Source organism: Asparagus officinalis, chromosome 3, assembly GCF_001876935.1.
Source record: "Asparagus officinalis chromosome 3, Aspof.V1, whole genome shotgun sequence".
Classification (NCBI taxonomy): domain Eukaryota; kingdom Viridiplantae; phylum Streptophyta; class Magnoliopsida; order Asparagales; family Asparagaceae; genus Asparagus; species Asparagus officinalis.
This window is the reverse complement of record NC_033796.1, coordinates 25329711-25346331: the sequence shown is the minus strand read 5'-3', so window position 1 is coordinate 25346331 and position 16621 is coordinate 25329711. Positions and strand designations below refer to the sequence as shown.

The 16621-nt window shown below is 37.3% G+C and overlaps 1 protein-coding gene across 1 annotated transcript in view; it reads left to right on the top strand.

The window, feature by feature from the left end:
* LOC109833478 (methionine aminopeptidase 1B, chloroplastic) overlaps positions 8116 to 16621 on the top strand; it is a 12641-nt gene continuing 4135 nt past the window's right edge. The window contains exons 1-6 of the mRNA XM_020401157.1: positions 8116 to 8297; positions 8504 to 8582; positions 8855 to 9092; positions 14708 to 14869; positions 14971 to 15012; positions 15912 to 15983. Of these exons, the coding sequence (XP_020256746.1) occupies positions 8168 to 8297; positions 8504 to 8582; positions 8855 to 9092; positions 14708 to 14869; positions 14971 to 15012; positions 15912 to 15983 (723 nt within the window). The 5' untranslated portion in view covers positions 8116 to 8167. The remainder of the gene's footprint in view (positions 8298 to 8503; positions 8583 to 8854; positions 9093 to 14707; positions 14870 to 14970; positions 15013 to 15911; positions 15984 to 16621) is intronic.

Below are 16621 nucleotides of genomic sequence, written 5' to 3'. Positions count from 1 at the left end.
ACACCCAATTTAAATTTTCATGTTGATATTTGAATTGACAAAAAACAAATATAATTTAAAAATAATTTGAATTTTCATATTATTTTTGACCGATATGAAACTAAGCTTTATTTGAGAAAGTATAGCATTGCAAAGTAAAAAATATTAAAATAGTGTTATACAAGGAAGGTGAATATTTAAAACCAATATGGCAAAATGATTGATTTAAAGTATGTTAAAACGATGCAAAAGAGAATATGAAATTTGTTCCTAATCATTGATAGACTTCATAAAAAAATATAAATTAAAGATTAATGCTAACTCTAGTATATTTTTATATGATAAAAACATCCACATAAGAATATAAAAGTACTGAAAAAAATTCATGAAACTCCCTTTTAAAGATTCCTAATTTCACTCAAAATAATTAAACTATTCTATAAAATATTTATAAAATATTGTTTTTATTTCTTCTATTTTATTTTTTTATTGAGTTAAGACAATCCTTCTTCAGGTTTATCATTTATCATTTCTCGGACAATTCTAGAGTATTGTCTTCATCATCTACATCAATTGTGACATCAGGCTAATTTTGTATTTTTTATGCTATTATCTTTCCTAGGCTCGTTAATTTTTTATCATCTCATTTAACTTTACAAAGAAGTCAAATGTACTTATGATGTTCAACACAAACTGCTCAAAATATAGACTTTGATTTTTTTCTATTTCAATGAGAATAAATATTAATTTCATATATATAAAATTCTTTGTGTTCCTAATTTATTACTTAAATAAATTAGAAGCTATCTCTTTATTTTCCTCTAAAATGAATTCTTCTGATGTGCATCCAATAAGAATTTCTGTTATTTCAATAATATTACCTTTGCTCTATCCCTGTCATTTTCCATAAAGATCTAAACTAAATACCTGCATTATTCATTACCAATTTCTCTTAGATTATAATATTAATATTTAATTTGAAGAACACAGTATGGAATTTATGAATACTTACTAATTTTTCTTATGTCTTCCATGGAGATTTTTTCTTTGATTAGGATAAAGTTATTAAATTATTTTTTAATGTAACTCATTCAGTGCTTCATTAATAGATATGTCTTATGTTAATGCCAATTCAAGTGATTCATTGACGTTTTCTGAATTTTAGATTTATTTCCATCACTTTCCCATTTGCAATGGAAATAACTCAATTCTTTTAAAGTTATCTCTAAATATTCTAATAGTTTCTCCATATGTAATTCCTTGTATTCTTTTACCCTATAAATATTATTAACGTCAAAGATTAAAGTTTCTAAATTAAAATCAATTAATGCTAAGGTATAATATTATAGTGTTTTATCATTTCTATGGATTTAAACATCTATCAATTAATGTTACGAATGTATTTTGGCTACCCCAACTTATTACTAAAATTATATGAAATTACTTTAATTTATATAGTGCCGATAATTTTTAATCTATAATATTTTTAAAAATTTTATCCATTAACCGGATGTTTTTAATCAATTCTTATTGTTTTTGTTTACCAGTATCAACTTAGACTATTCTTAGATGCTGAAAATGGATAGTAAATCCCTAAATTAGAAATTTTAATATATATATATATATATATAATACCAAACAATTACACTTTTCTTTGCCAAGTTTTAAAATTTTAGCCCATTTTTGTGGTTTTGAACTTTGAGGGTGTGATTTATAATTTTTAAAATTTTGAAAGAGTTTTTAAAAAAATTTACTTTTAAGTTTGGTAGTTGTAAATTCTATGTTTCATGTGTTGGTGGTAATTTTTTAAATGTTAGTATATTTCTTGTAACTCTAAAATTTTGAGGGTGTCTTTTTTAATTATTAAAACTATAGATTAATTTTGAAAAATATTAAATTTCAGCGGTCTACCAATCGACGAATTTGATGTGTGCTAGTTAAAAATTTTGAAAATTTAGAGTTTTTTTTACGATTTTTAAATTTTAAGGAGTTTTTTAAAAATTTTGAGGTTAATTTTGGCAAATTTTAAATTTTTAGGTGTCTAAGGGTAATATCTTGAATTCATCTTATTTTATTTACAAATTTTAGAATTTTAGGGTGGCTTTTTATAATTTAAACTTTTGAAGGTGTTTCTATAATTTTTGAAATATTGAGGGTGTTAATTAAAAAATTTAAATTTAAATATCAAAAATTTTAGGTGTATCGTGGTAATCTTTTTAATTCATCTGTGTTGTTTGTAAGTTTTAAAATTTTAGAATTTTAATGTGCTTGTTTGTAATTTAAACTTTTGAGGGTGTTTTTATAATTTTTGAGACATTGAGGTGTTAACTGTAAATTTTAAATTCTTTGCAAACTAATGTTAATTTTTTAATTTCATGTTTTTTATTTTAAGTTTTGAGACATTTGGATGGGTTTTATAATTTTGAACTTTTCAGGGTCTTTTCTGCAATTTTAAAACTTTTTATGGTTTTTTTGCAATACTTCATGTATTATAATATGTTATCTACTTGTAATTTCTTTATCTTAACAAACTAATATCATTTTTATGTTTTATATATTTTATTAATATTAGTTTTTTTAAATTGTTAAGCTAAACATGGTTCACATAGGATTAGGATAAGATATGATTATGATTAGGATAGATTAAGATGTAAATAAAATATTCAAAATAGTGAAGGGTAATATTGACCATTGAAAATTAGAATTTAATTATAGATAAGGTAGTTCAAACTATAAATGGGTATATTTGTCTAAAAAAGATTTTCCGAACTCGTGCTTTTAAAGGGGAGTATGATAAGTTATGTTAGCTTTTAGTGATTTTTGGTTTTTATGATAAAAATGCTATAAATATTGTTTGGATAGTATAGTAATTTGTTTGGTCAAACCTAATTTATTTAGATTTGCTTATAAGTTAGTTTTTAAAAGCTGGGGTATACCAACTTTTTAAATATAACTTATGAACTAACTTATTTGGTATATTAACAAACATGCACAACATAAAAAAACTAGTTTAAAATCTAAATTGACCAAAAAGTAAGCTTGCTTCAATTTCATATTAAATTTTTCGTAGTTACTTTTTCCATTTTCCAAGGTAGGTTATTTTGGAAAGTGAAATAGGTTATCAGTCCTCCATTCTTTTTACCGTAGATAAATAAAACCCTTTCAAATGTTCCTCCAATCTAATCAGGTTATTGATCTCTTTAATTCTTGTATTTTCTTTGATTTAACAAATTTCTTTTCATCTTCTAAGGTAAATTCCGTTACATGCATTGTTATGTAATAAAGTTTACATTACACTGATTATATTTATAATTCATTAAATTAAGATATCATTTTCATTTGCATGTCCATATTCTGAACTTTTCTTGCTATTGCCTTCCTAGTTCTTTATATGAAAGTAAAATAAACCTGACAGTTCTTTATATGAAAGTAAAATCCTCGATGCATCCTCATAACTTTTTGACCCAGATTATTACTCGATGCATCATCGTTTTTATTTCGTCAAATATATAGCTTGTGTAATCTGTTAGTCTAAAGTGTAGACCCAAAGTCGAGACAAGAGCTGGAATCAAAACGACGAAGAAAACAAGCAGACCGATTCATGGTCGACAGCGAGTCTTCTGCGGTCGACCGCGAACAGGCACAGGGGCTCAGGAGGAGCTGGATCCGAAGGCGGTCGACCGCGCAAATCTCTGTAATTGGTTTTGGTCTCGGGTTTTGGTTCAGTCGACCGCCGTGGTCGACCGCGAGACCTGCACGGTCGACCGTCACTGTCGACCGCGACGCAGTCAGCCAGTTTTCTTATCTGTTTTGGATTATGTTTCTTCCAGGACTCTATATATATCTAAACGTTTTTAGGGCTTGATATGAACACGAAAAAGAGAGCTTTTTGACTGTAAAAAAGAGAGAGAATCTCAGAGAGATAAAACCCTAGTTTGAGGAGCTTTTTGACTGTAAAAAAGAGAGAGAATCTCAGAGAGATAAAACCCTAGTTTGAGAGCTTGTATTTCTTCTTTAATTAATAAGAGAGAATCTCAGAGAGATAAAACCCTAGTTTGAGAGCTTGTATTTCTTCTTTAATTAATAAAAGAATTATGTGGTGTGACTCTCGAGGACGTAGGCACGTTTGCCGAACCTCGTTAAATCTGATGTGTTCATCTCCTTTACTCTTTTATAAGTTTTGATCAAATTTGTGGTGAATTTTCTACTTTCCTTTTTTCAACACAAGGTCTGGAAGGGCAAGAGTTCGATTGATTGTTTCGAATCCCCAACATAATCATCTCTAGCTTATAGTCTCAAATTCTGTGACTTCTCTTTCTCATATCTTTACAGCTGTATCCTTTTGTTATCCTCCGCTTGAACTTATGTTAGAGTAATAGCGTCATCTGTGAATTGATAGGCATATGATATTCTGTCAAAAAGAAATGGTATATTAATGATGCGTTGAGATTGGTTTTCAATGGTTAGCAAAACTCATCCCAAGAGCATCTAATCTAACCTTCATATTCCAATCTCTACATTGAGCCTGCATATGCTGTGATATTATTGAGATAGTATTATATTCATTTATAACCTAATGCGTGTGATCCTAATAGTTGACATGTTTTAATATATGGCTCTCATGGTCTTGAGTTTGACTATAGATTGAGTTATTAAAAAAAACTACATTCGTGTATGGCAGTTTTATATATTCATATAGTCTTTATCAATAGTAGACAAGAGATTTTCCATATTGGTATACAGCCACCCTGATCCAAGTCCAACCTCATTATGCAATACTAGAATCATATGAGCATATTTGGCAACTTTGGATTACAATCCACATGACATATAATTCACAAATGGATTATAAGCTAAGTGAATTATAAGCCAAAGCATTTGGTAATTTTAGTGCATTATAATTTAGTTTTAACGGTAAGAGTTTTTGCCAAATGGATGGCTTATAATCCACCATTATTGTTAAAAATGATAACAATTAAAAAAAGTTAATGAGATTAGAAAGAGATAAGTGGGGGGCATGTAATTATGTGAAATGATAATGGGTAAATTAGTCTATTACTCGGTCAAAACTTGTCAAACATGCTAATAGTATGCAAGACCGGAGGGGCAAATGTAGACCCGTACCCAACCAGAAACTACCAGATAGGAATCAGACATAATAAATCGGGTAAAGTCAATACTATCGGACTAATAAACAAACTACTAAAATATAAAAAAGAACATTATTCAAACAAACTACTTTCGGAAATAACTAATAAATAGAAGAAAGGACATTATTCAATCATAAAAGCAGTCGTCTTTAGTGCCTCCAGTAAAGTGAGTGGAAAAGGACCTCCGCGAATATTTCAGAGCGAGCGGTCTCCGGGCGTGTGGTGCGGGGAATATCCTTCGGTTGTGCGCGAGTTTTGCTCATGATTTCTTGGTTGTAGATTAAAACGTTACTTTGCACATCTACAAATGGATTTTGTGGCAGATTTAGTTTGAGGGCTACGTTGAACAAACTAGTGGATGGGAGTGGACGAAGCTACATGCATTTTGATTTTTCGTCCTTTACTTGTTTAAGCTAAAATGAAAGGAAATATTCCAAGGAGAAGAATCATTGAAAGGCCAAACCCGTGTCATTTTCACTGCACGACCCGGGCGTGACCCGAATGTGGTAGGCAAGATCTAGCTCGATCAGCAGCTCCCTGTCTTGGCTCACATGATAAGACCTCCCCCTGTAGAACACTTGCTTTTAGAGCTCCTTGAAATATTTTAGACTAATTATACATGTTTGTCTCGTAGAACTGATACGGGTGCATCTCCTTCCTTGCTTCGGAAGCTTAGCGATCCTCATGGGAGCTTGTGGATAGATAATTCTCATGGTATCTTGAGAATGGAGACGTGGACGAAGTCGTTGAAGGCGGCAATGTCGAAGAGTACAGGAAAACTGCAGGAAAACACTTTAGACTTCCAGCGGTCTGTTTGCGTCAAAAGTTGGTTTTGTCATGGAATTCATTATATCTTCAGTCGATTACAATAAATTCAAAAAGAGATAGCCTTTTTATAAGACTTCTTTTACACAACAAAATGAAAATTACAACTCTTGGGAAACAAACGCAGGATCGTTGTTTGGATCACTGCTTGCTTGGGATCTTTGCCTGTGCCGGGGGTGCGTTAGCCCGTGGACCACCAAATCACATATTCTGATCGAATCGTGAGGGGTTTATGATTCTGACTTCGTTTATCGAAGTGAGAACTTGAAACGATATCTTATCAAGGTAAGATAGTCGTTCTTCTTGAAATCAAGTCAAAGCCTGAATATCAAGGAGTTACAGAAGCTCGAGTACTCTACCCTCTCTGCTCTGAAATCAGCCTGTGGATGCTCTCTGATCAGCCTCCTCCAAAAAAATCGATCTCGGGGGGTATTTATAGCCTCTGGGATGAACAGTGCTTCCGAGACAGTGTTTACTGTCTCGGGAACAGTAACTGTCTGGCAGTTTTCGTTGTAACTGCCTTCCCACGTTTTACAACTCCGTTATTTTGGCAGTTATCAACGTGATTCTCGCCCACGACATTCCTCATGTTCTTTGACAGTTAATGGACGTGTGTGGCAGTTGTTCAAGGTGATTTCTGACCATTTCAAAACTGTCTCGCACGGAGAGACAACAAACGTTGTCTCGCGCGGAGAGACAGCAAACGCTGTCTCGCGCGGAGAGACAGCAAACGCTGTCTCACGGAGAGACAGTAAACACTGTCTCGCACGGAGAGACAGTAAACGCTGTCTCGCACGGAGAGACAGTAAACACTGTCTCGCACGGAGAGACGGTAAAGACTGTCTCGCGCGGAGAGACAGTAAAGTCTGTCTCGCGTGCGAGACAGTAAAGACTGTCTTTTTTTTCTTTGATTTTTCGATGATCTCCTCTTGAGCTGTATTTGGATATCTATTAGCATTTTTTGACGCCTACACGGTCGACCGCACGTGACGCCGCGGTCGACCGCGAACGTGCACAGCTCAGGGAAAGTCTCTGGACTTTTCGCGCTCGACAGCGACGTACTCTGCGGTCGACCGCCAAAACCATGTAGGCGATTTTTGTCTCGGTCGTTTGCCATGGTCGACCGCGATGGGTTTTGCGGTCGACCGACCAAACACTGTAATGGGTTTTGGTTTCTGTCGTTGGATCCTGTCGATCATGATGTTCTCTGCGGTCGACCGTGACGGTTTCCTGAGCTTTCCTGCTTCGTTTGGGACTCTGTTTTCCTGTTTGATTTTGGTTTATTTAATTACAAGTTGTCATCCACGTTGTAAACTCTATAAAGAGGATTGTTTTAGGGTTCTAAACAATCAGAGAAATCAGAAAGGTGAGATCCTAACCAGGAGATTAGGGTTTAGAGAGAATTGAGAGATTGTTCTTGATTCTAGAGAGATTGTGAGAGAGGGATTTGTAATATATTATTCTCATAATCTAGAGAAGGTATTTTCCTTTGCCAAAATTGAATTGTTCTTGTGTTTTCTATCGTCTTCTTCTCAACTCACTCTTGATAATTTCACGATCAAGGATGCTCGTCCGGCAACTCGTATCAAGAACTAATAAATACAGTTGCAACTGTTTGTTGTAGGCTGGTCTCTAGTTATACAGGTTTAGACTTAAGTCTTTACTATTTAAACTATAAGTAGAGTGCGATTTGCAAGTACAATTTGCGATAAACCTGTAATAGGATTTCAAAATTTTGATAAACCCGCGACCTAGGTGGAGTTCTAATGATAAAAATTAATGACATACATCTAGCAAACATAGCTTTATGCTTGTTTTAGACGGTTGAAATTGGACAATGGAGGTCCTAGGTGTTAGCCCTATTATATATGCCTTTTCTTTTGAAAACAGAAAGGCTAAAAGTTATTGATAAATTTTGGGTTCATTAGTCTACTTCAATCCTCGTTCTTGATCTGAATTGCCGTATCACAAGAGTTGCGTATTAAAAAACGAATACTAACTAATATAAAGAAATCCTAAGGCCTATCTAAGGCCTTTTGCTAAAATAAAAAACAAAATGAAATGTGCTCGAAGTTGTCTATAATTGGGCCAGGCCATTGACAGTCATTGACTGGCCCGTATCTTTTGGTCTCCATATTTTTACCCAAATGAAAAAGCCGAAAATATCTCTAGGCAAAGTTTCAAACTTTATCCAAACAAATTTTCCTCGTCGAATGGCAGCGAGATGTCCAGTCACCGGCCTGAGCTTTGCACCGCCGTCGTCTTCTTCTTTCAGAAGCCACCCTGAAAAATATTTCCTCGTCGGCCAACCCGTAAAGTCCACGCTTCCTATTGCTTCTGCAGGTTTGCAAAATAAATCAATGCGTTTCTCTTATTTGCGGATGCTCGCATTCTGTTTGGTGTTTTGCCTGTGAGTAGTTCTGTTAACAAATGAACGGTTGAGTACAAGTCTATCAGTTGTAAGAAGCGTGAAACTTGGCCAAAAAACATGTATTATTGTAAAATTAATTACAAGCTCTTATATTTTGTGTTATTTTGTGATGATATAGGGAAAGCTACTAGAGAGAAGTGTAACTTTATTGTATCGAAAAGACTGTCTGGGTTGGAGGAAGCCATGCGAATTAGAAGGTTTGTAACTTTAATATATTGCATTTGATTAGTTAAAGGCCATTTAGCACTTATATCATTTTGACTCCAATATGATGTGCGCGGAGTTATATTTTGCATGGCATGCATACGTTTTAGTTCATATATTTGCTGGATTGTAAAATCAAGTTTTGTTCAGTTATAGTTAGATTAGGTTGGATTGAGCTAGAATTGCAATTTAGTGTGACCCAATTGTACATATGCACAAGTCAATGTTTCTCTTGCGTATCATCAATTTTATTTGTTACGTGAAGGTCTAGAGAGCTTCGAGATTCAGAGAAAGTAAAGAAGAGACCTCCATTAAGGCGTGGAAAAGTCTCTGGTCGGCTTCCTGTGCCGGACCACATTCTGAAACCTCCTTATGTTGGCTCGAACCTATTGCCGGAACTCTCCAAAGAACATCAAATACACGATGATGAGGGAATTGCTCGCATGAGAGCTGCTGGTGAGCTTGCTGCCCGTGTTTTGGAATTTGCAGGAACAATGGTCAGGGTAAGAACTAATTTTGACAGTGTAATTTTCAGTTTCTGTGTTTATCCAACATAAGTGTATCTGATTTTCTGCTGTTTGCTTTAGTTTATTTTTCACCCTAAGTTCAGCTTCCCATGCATTTGTTTGGTTTTCCATTTGAACTTTTTCATGTGTTATGTCCTTACTGGATGTTTGATCATCTAATACACAATGAATGCATATTTCGACGTAGTAGTTTTTATTTTCTGCTCTTCCAACATGGTAATTGCTGGTTACGACCAATTCACAAGACTTCGAAGGGACATAATGACATAAACCACCATGGCACTGTTAGGTTGGGGGTGGATACCAACCTACGACGGCGGAGGAGCTCCGACGAGCTCCAGATTGATGCAGGCGAGCGTCGACTCAGCGAATTCGACGACGAACGCGATGGTGGCAGATGAGCTCGAGCAGTTGAGCTCGAATTGGGCGAACGCGACCCTCAGCGAACGCGCACCTGACCATGGCGTCCCAGCTCGACGACCCGCGCGTTTGGGAGATGGCGACCCCGCGTTCGGAACTCCGACGTCCGCGTCAGCGCCCCACCATCGCGTCCGCGAAAAATCCCCAAAACGCAGCAGCGTTCTCCCCCTTTAAACGCAGCAGCGTTCTCTCAAATCGCAGCAGTGATTTCTAATCTCCAGCTCTCAAATAGTGTTTTGAGGGGAGATAAAGAAAGGGATTAAAAAAGAGAGAGAAAAAAAAAGAGGGGTTTTATAAGTGGGTTGTTTAATTATTCTCAAGTGAGATTTGAAATGGGTTTATTCCCTTTAATTATTAACACTGTAGCAACAGTGTTTATTTGAGAAATCTCAGTTTAGGGATTTGCTCTTGATTTATAATTTCTTATTTGATTAATAAAAAATTTATTGTGTGGCTCCCGAGGACGTAGGCAGTTGCCGAACCTCGTTAAATCTTGGTGTACTTTTTTCTATTCTGTGTTTCCGTTGCATTAGGGATTTCGGCGTTAGAATTCCCAACAACTGGTATCAGAGCGTGAAACGATCTAGAGGAAGTCAGATTCAAGTGGGAGCCATGACCGCAGATGAGGGAAAGGTGAGAATAGAGAAGTTTGATGGATCAGATTTTGGATTCTGGAAAATGCAGATAGAGGATTATCTGTATCAGAAAATTCTGTATCAACCTCTCTCGGGGAAGAAGCCGGAGGGTATGAAGGAAGAAGATTGGAATCTTCTGGACAGAAAAGCCCTCGGGGTTATTCGTTTGACGTTAACCCGCAATGTTGCTTTTAACATTGCAAAGGAGAAGACCACGGCGGGTCTTATGGCAGCACTCTCAAATATGTATGAGAAGCCATCAGCCTCAAATAAAGTCCATTTGATGAGGCGGTTGTTTAATCTGCGAATGGCGGAAGGTGCATCGGTAGCACATCATCTCAATGAACTCAATACAGTCACGACCCAATTGAGTTCAGTTGATATTGAGTTTGATGAGGAAGTTCGAGCGTTGATCCTTTTGTCTTCCCTACCAGAGAGTTGGAACGCTACAGTCACACCTGTGAGTAGCTCGTCGGGAAAGAGAAAGTTGAAGTTTGACGACGTTCGTGATCTGGTTCTCAGTGAGGAGATCCGACGGAGAGAGTCGGGTGAAGCTACAACCTCTTCAGTATTGCATACAGAGTCAAGAGGTAAAAGTTCAACCAGAGGAAATGGATCAGATGATAGGAGATCCAAATCCAGAAATCCCAACAGTTCGAAGGCTATCGAGTGTTGGAAGTGCGGGAAAACCGGGCACTACAAGAATCAGTGCAGGAGTGCACGGGAGGAGTGGGAGGCAAATGCAGATGTGAATGTTGCCTCCACCTCAGGAGGAGATGATGCGCTGATATGCTCTTTGGAGAGCAAGGAGGAGTCTTGGGTGTTGGACTCGGGAGCATCATTCCATGCTACTTCTCAGAAAGAATTCCTCGAGAAGTATATCCCCGGAAACCTTGGAAATGTATATCTTGGTGACGATCAAGCATGTGCCATTATTGGCAAAGGTGTAGTGAAGATTAAGCTGAATGGGTCAGTATGGGAGCTGAAGGATGTCAGGTATATTCCCGACCTGAAGAGGAACTTAATCTCAGTAAGCCAGCTGGCTAGTGAAGGCTACACGATGACTTTCCATGCGAGAATGACTGGAGGATTTCGAAGGGCGCAATGACGATTGCCAGAGGTAGGAAGACTGGTACCCTGTATATGACAGCGGGTGCACGTTGTTCGATCTCAGTTGCAGCAGGCAATGAGACTTCAAAGCTGTGGCACCAGAGACTCGGTCATATGAGTGAAAAGGGGATGAAGGTTATGCACACAAAGAGAAAACTCCCAGGTTTACAATCAGTAGAGATTGATGTGTGTGAAGAATGCATACTTGGAAAGCAGAAGAGAGTTAGCTTTCAGGCAAGTAGCAGAACCCCTAGGAAGCAGAAGCTAGAGCTTGTTCACTCAGATGTTTGGGGACCAACAACCACCGCGTCGATTGGCGGGAAACACTACTTCGTGACTTTTATTGATGATCACTCTCGGAAAGTATGGATCTACTTTCTGAAGAAAAAGTCAGAAGTGTTTGAGGCTTTCAGAAGATGGAAAGCCATGGTCGAGAATGAGACCAGTTTGAGGGTAAAGAAACTCAGAACAGACAATGGTGGTGAGTATGAAGACACCAGATTCAAGAAGTTCTGCTATGAGCACGGTATCAGAATGGAGAGGACCGTGCCCGGCACGCCTCAGCACAATGGTGTGGCTGAGCGCATGAATAGAACGTTGACAGAGAGAGCCAGAAGCATTCGGATGCAGTCAGGTCTACCGAAGCAGTTCTGGGCAGAAGCAGTCAACACAGCAGCTTACTTGATCAACCGAGGTCCATCGGTTCCATTGGAGCACAGAATACCAGAAGAGGTATGGTGCGGAAAGGAGGTAACCCTCTCACATCTCAAAGTTTTCGGTTGTGTAGCTTATGTGCATATAAGTGATCAAGGCAGGAATGAGCCTGATCCCAAGTCCAAGAAATGCACATTCATCGGGTATGGTGAAGACGAGTTCGGCTACCGCATTTGGGACAACGAAAACAAGAAGGTGATCAGGTGCAGAGATGTGACATTCAACGAGAAGGTGATGTACAAGGACATGCACAGGACAGATGACGGTGACTCAGAGAGCGAGTCAACATTTGTAGATGCAGATGATGTCCCAGATAACCTCTCGGAAGAACCCAATGCAGAAGGTCCTCAGCCAGAAGAGACTGTTGTACAGATTGGTGCGCAGAAGCCCGACGCACCAGCTCCGATATTGAGGGGAACTACTCGTCCTCCTGTGCCTAACAGCAGATACATGAATTATATGTTGCTGACAAATGGAGGAGAGTCTGAAAGCTTTGATGAAGCTTGTCAGAGTGGAGATGCGAGCAAGTGGGAGTTTGCTGCGAAAGAAGAGATGAAATCTCTGATCTCCAACCAGACATGGGGACTAGCTGAGTTGCCCATAGGGAAGAAGGCACGTCACAACAAGTGGGTGTATCGAGTGAAGAAGGAACAGGGTGGTTCCAGAAGATACAGAGCCCGACGAGTTGTCAAAGGATTTCAACAGAATATCCAAGGAAGAAAGGATCCAGCGGATATGTTGACAAAGGCAGCGACCTTTCAGAAACTGAAGTTGTGTGCAACTTCAGTTGGCCTTCATGCATAGATGATGAAGGCGGAGCCACACAGGAGAGGAGCTTGATGAGATAGCCTGATTGTCGTCGGTTTGGTCTCCAAGTGGGAGATTGTTAGGTTGAAGATGGATACCAACCTCCAACGGCGGAGGAGCTCCGACGAGCTCCAGGAAGACGCAGCACCGACCTTGGCGTCTTGGCCTCCCACCTCCGCGTCCATCGCATGGCTGGCGACAGGCTGTCGCCAGCCTGTCAATTTTCGGCTATAAAAGCCCCCCTTCTGTGCCCTAGCTGGGTGCTCCTTCTCCCCGACTTTTCTCTGGCGGCGGTGAAAAATCCCCAAAACGCAGCAGCGTTCTCCCCCTTTAAACGCAGCAGCGTTCTCTCAAATCGCAGCAGCGATTTCTAATCTCCAGCTCTCAAATAGTGTTTTGAGTGGAGATAAAGAAAGGGATTAAAAAGAGAGAGAAAAGAAAAGAGGGGTTTTATAAGTGGGTTGTTTAATTATTCTCAAGTGAGATTTGAAAGGGGTTTATTCCCTTTAATTATTAACACTGTAGCAACAGTGTTTATTTGAGAAATCTCAGTTTAGGGATTTGCTCTTGATTTGTAATTTCTTATTTGATTAATAAGAAATTTATTGTGTGGCTCCCGAGGACGTAGGCAGTTGCCGAACCTCGTTAAATCTTGGTGTACTTTTTTCTATTCTGCGTTTCCGTTGCATTAGGGATTTCGGCGTTAAATTCTCAACAGGCACCACAAACATTATTTCATGTCAGATTCTCATTGGAAAGTAGGTAGAGAAACTAGTTTATTGTGGCAATTGACCCAAGCAAATATACATTTTATCACACAGATAACATGTCTGGTTGACAAGGACTATAGGATGATGTGGAAGGAAGGTTATATATAATGTGAATCGGGAATGCTTAAAAGAGTATTTTGACAAAAGCAATCATCATTAAGGAATGAAGAATTACGGGAAAACTGAATTACTTTTGTAACTTTTAATTGGTACTTGGTAGAGATACAACACGAACACCAAACAAACCTTTATGCAACTTTTGTATCTGGCTACATGAATCATTTTGTATTCTTTTTGAGATTTACTTCAGGATATCCTACTTAGTTTTACGATATTTGTCAGTTGCATAATTCATCCATTTTCCTTTATCATGGCTTGGGATAGGCTGTGAAAGGGTAATAAACTAAGCGCAGCATTTGGAAGCATATAATTATAGAAACCATGTTTTGGTAATTGGGAATCTCTTGCTATATGATTCAAGGATATCTTGTCTGGTTTGGTAATTGGGATTCTCTTGCTATAGAATGAACAGATCCTAAGAATGGAACACTTTGGAGTTTGGACAACCATGTGTTCTTTCTTCCATTTGGCCTGTTGAGTTTCCTCACAACTATGGTTTTTGTGATGAGTATGAGGAACATAAATAAGTTTAATAGGGCTAAGGTTTGTGCCATGGCTAAATGAATTTAAGCCATGTGAGAACTAAGGTTGAGCCATTAGTTTCCTAGACTATGATTTGTCGCCAACTCACGAACAATTATTACAAATGATCTGCTTATGTGAAGCTTTATTTCCTGAAGTCACACTCCAAACCTGATCCCAGATTGACTGGAAAAATATTTAGATGCTGCTGCCAATGGACTCTAAGAATGAACAATACTGTAAAGATTGAGTGTCTCCTATTTCTGTATAGGAAACTGAAAAGATGCTAACTATGCTGAAGAGTTTGTAATGGTATTATAATTTCTTTCTACTGTACAGCACCACCTTTTTCTTTCTTACATCTATCACTAGCTAAAATATTTATTAGACTAGTTACAGGTTTCTTTTAGAAAATTGTTAGTTGTCTATTCCCATGCAACTGTTTTTGGTATTTATGATATAATTAACAGTTGCGGAGATGTCTTTATACCAGCCATCTATAACAACCAATGAAATTGATAAAGCAGTGCACAACATGATCATTGATGCGGGTGCTTATCCTTCCCCACTTGGGTATGGTGGCTTTCCCAAAAGTGTATGCACATCGGTCAATGAATGCATGTGTCATGGAATTCCTGACACACGGCAGCTTCAGGTTTGCAAAGATTACAAGTTCTTCCTTATTTCTTGAGTAACTTCGTGATAGAAACAACACTATTTAAAATATCTTTGGCACTATCTTTCTCTCTTACGCAGGATGGTGATATAATAAACATTGACGTGACAGTCTACTTAAATGTACGTACATTTTGCTCTCTGACCATGCAGTTTGGTTGCATCTACTAGATACACGTGAAAACTAATTTGTTGACTTTTTTGTCAAGCTACTTGGTTGGGATTCACCAATTCATTCAAATAATATGTAAGACGTGGGAAAATGAATATGTTTCTGGTTTCAGATCGAATTTCCTTCATTCTGTTCTCTTTTGATCTGAAAGGGATCAGAGTAATATATTTGCATTTCCTGCTATCGAATTGTGTATAAAATTATGGAATTTAGATTAATCCTTTTTCATATGAAGTTTATCGTAGTTTGTTGATAATCATTCATAATATGCAGGAGAACTTGTCTGACTATTATTGTTGGAATTGTACCCTGTCAGGTCGGGATTCCAAGGAGAGAGTGGTTTTGGTCTCTCCTTGGCTAGAAAAAAAAAATGAATAATATATGGATACATAAGTTTGGATTAATAAATACAGTTGAACCTTTTTGTTTCATATGGTCCCAGGTCGAATATCAATCCTTTACAATGTCTAGTTTTCTGGTTTTCAATTTTGTACCAAGAAAGAAAGACCTTTTCAAGATTTGTTATATGACTCAGCTCAACTGAACCCAGAAACCTATTAGTTGCTTTGTAGTGTGGTCTCTCTGATTGACTTTGCAGTGTGGTGTCTCCGAATTACTTAATCATCTTTCTAGTACATAGTAGATACTAAAAAAGAAGTTAATCTCATACTAAAAAATACAACAAAAAGAAGAACGAAAAATATTTATCCTGACTTTAGTGGTTGGCATGATGGATTCTTTTATCACTGAAAAATACTTTCTATATGAAATATTCTGTTAAATACTACTAGCAGATTTCATGTGCCTGTCTATCCACGATGGAATTAAACAGTAGTGGTTTTTCTTTCAGGGATATCATGGAGACACCTCAAAAACATTTCTCTGTGGAAATGTAAACGAGAATGCAAAGCGCCTTGTGAAGGTGATGTATCACTGAGTTACTGCAGAACTAGCTGCTAATGCTATTTTTTTGTGGCCCATTCATCCATATTTTTGTTCTTAAATAGTGGTCACTCTAATGTCTATTTATTGGAACTTCATTTATTGCTTGCTGTGGATAATGCTATAATATTCAAAAGCTAATTGATCTTCGAAGCAGATATATATAATATGCTTTAGTTAACTGAAACTAATGTTCACGGTGAAAAAGGGTCTTAATAATGATGATGATGATGGCAGTGAAAAAGGGTCTTGATGATGATGATGATGGCAATGATAACGAAGAAAAAACTAATGATAGACTAGTACACAGTATGATTCATGATTATGATTCATGATGATGATAATCATCATCATCATTTTTACATGAACATGATTATCTCACCTTGTTTCTGAACTGTTGACTATTGGCATAAACTTGGGAGCGTTTGGCAACCGTGACGTTTTTATCGTTTCTGTTTTTTTTTCAACAAAAACAAAGAAACGCGTTTGGCAACAGGGACGTTTTTTTGACTTGTCCCTTTACAAAATCTAAAAATTAAACATTTTTCTCAAAACACCAAAAATGTGTTTTGATATTCTGTTTTTCATCTAAGCCGCCGCCGCTCGCTTGCTCGCTTG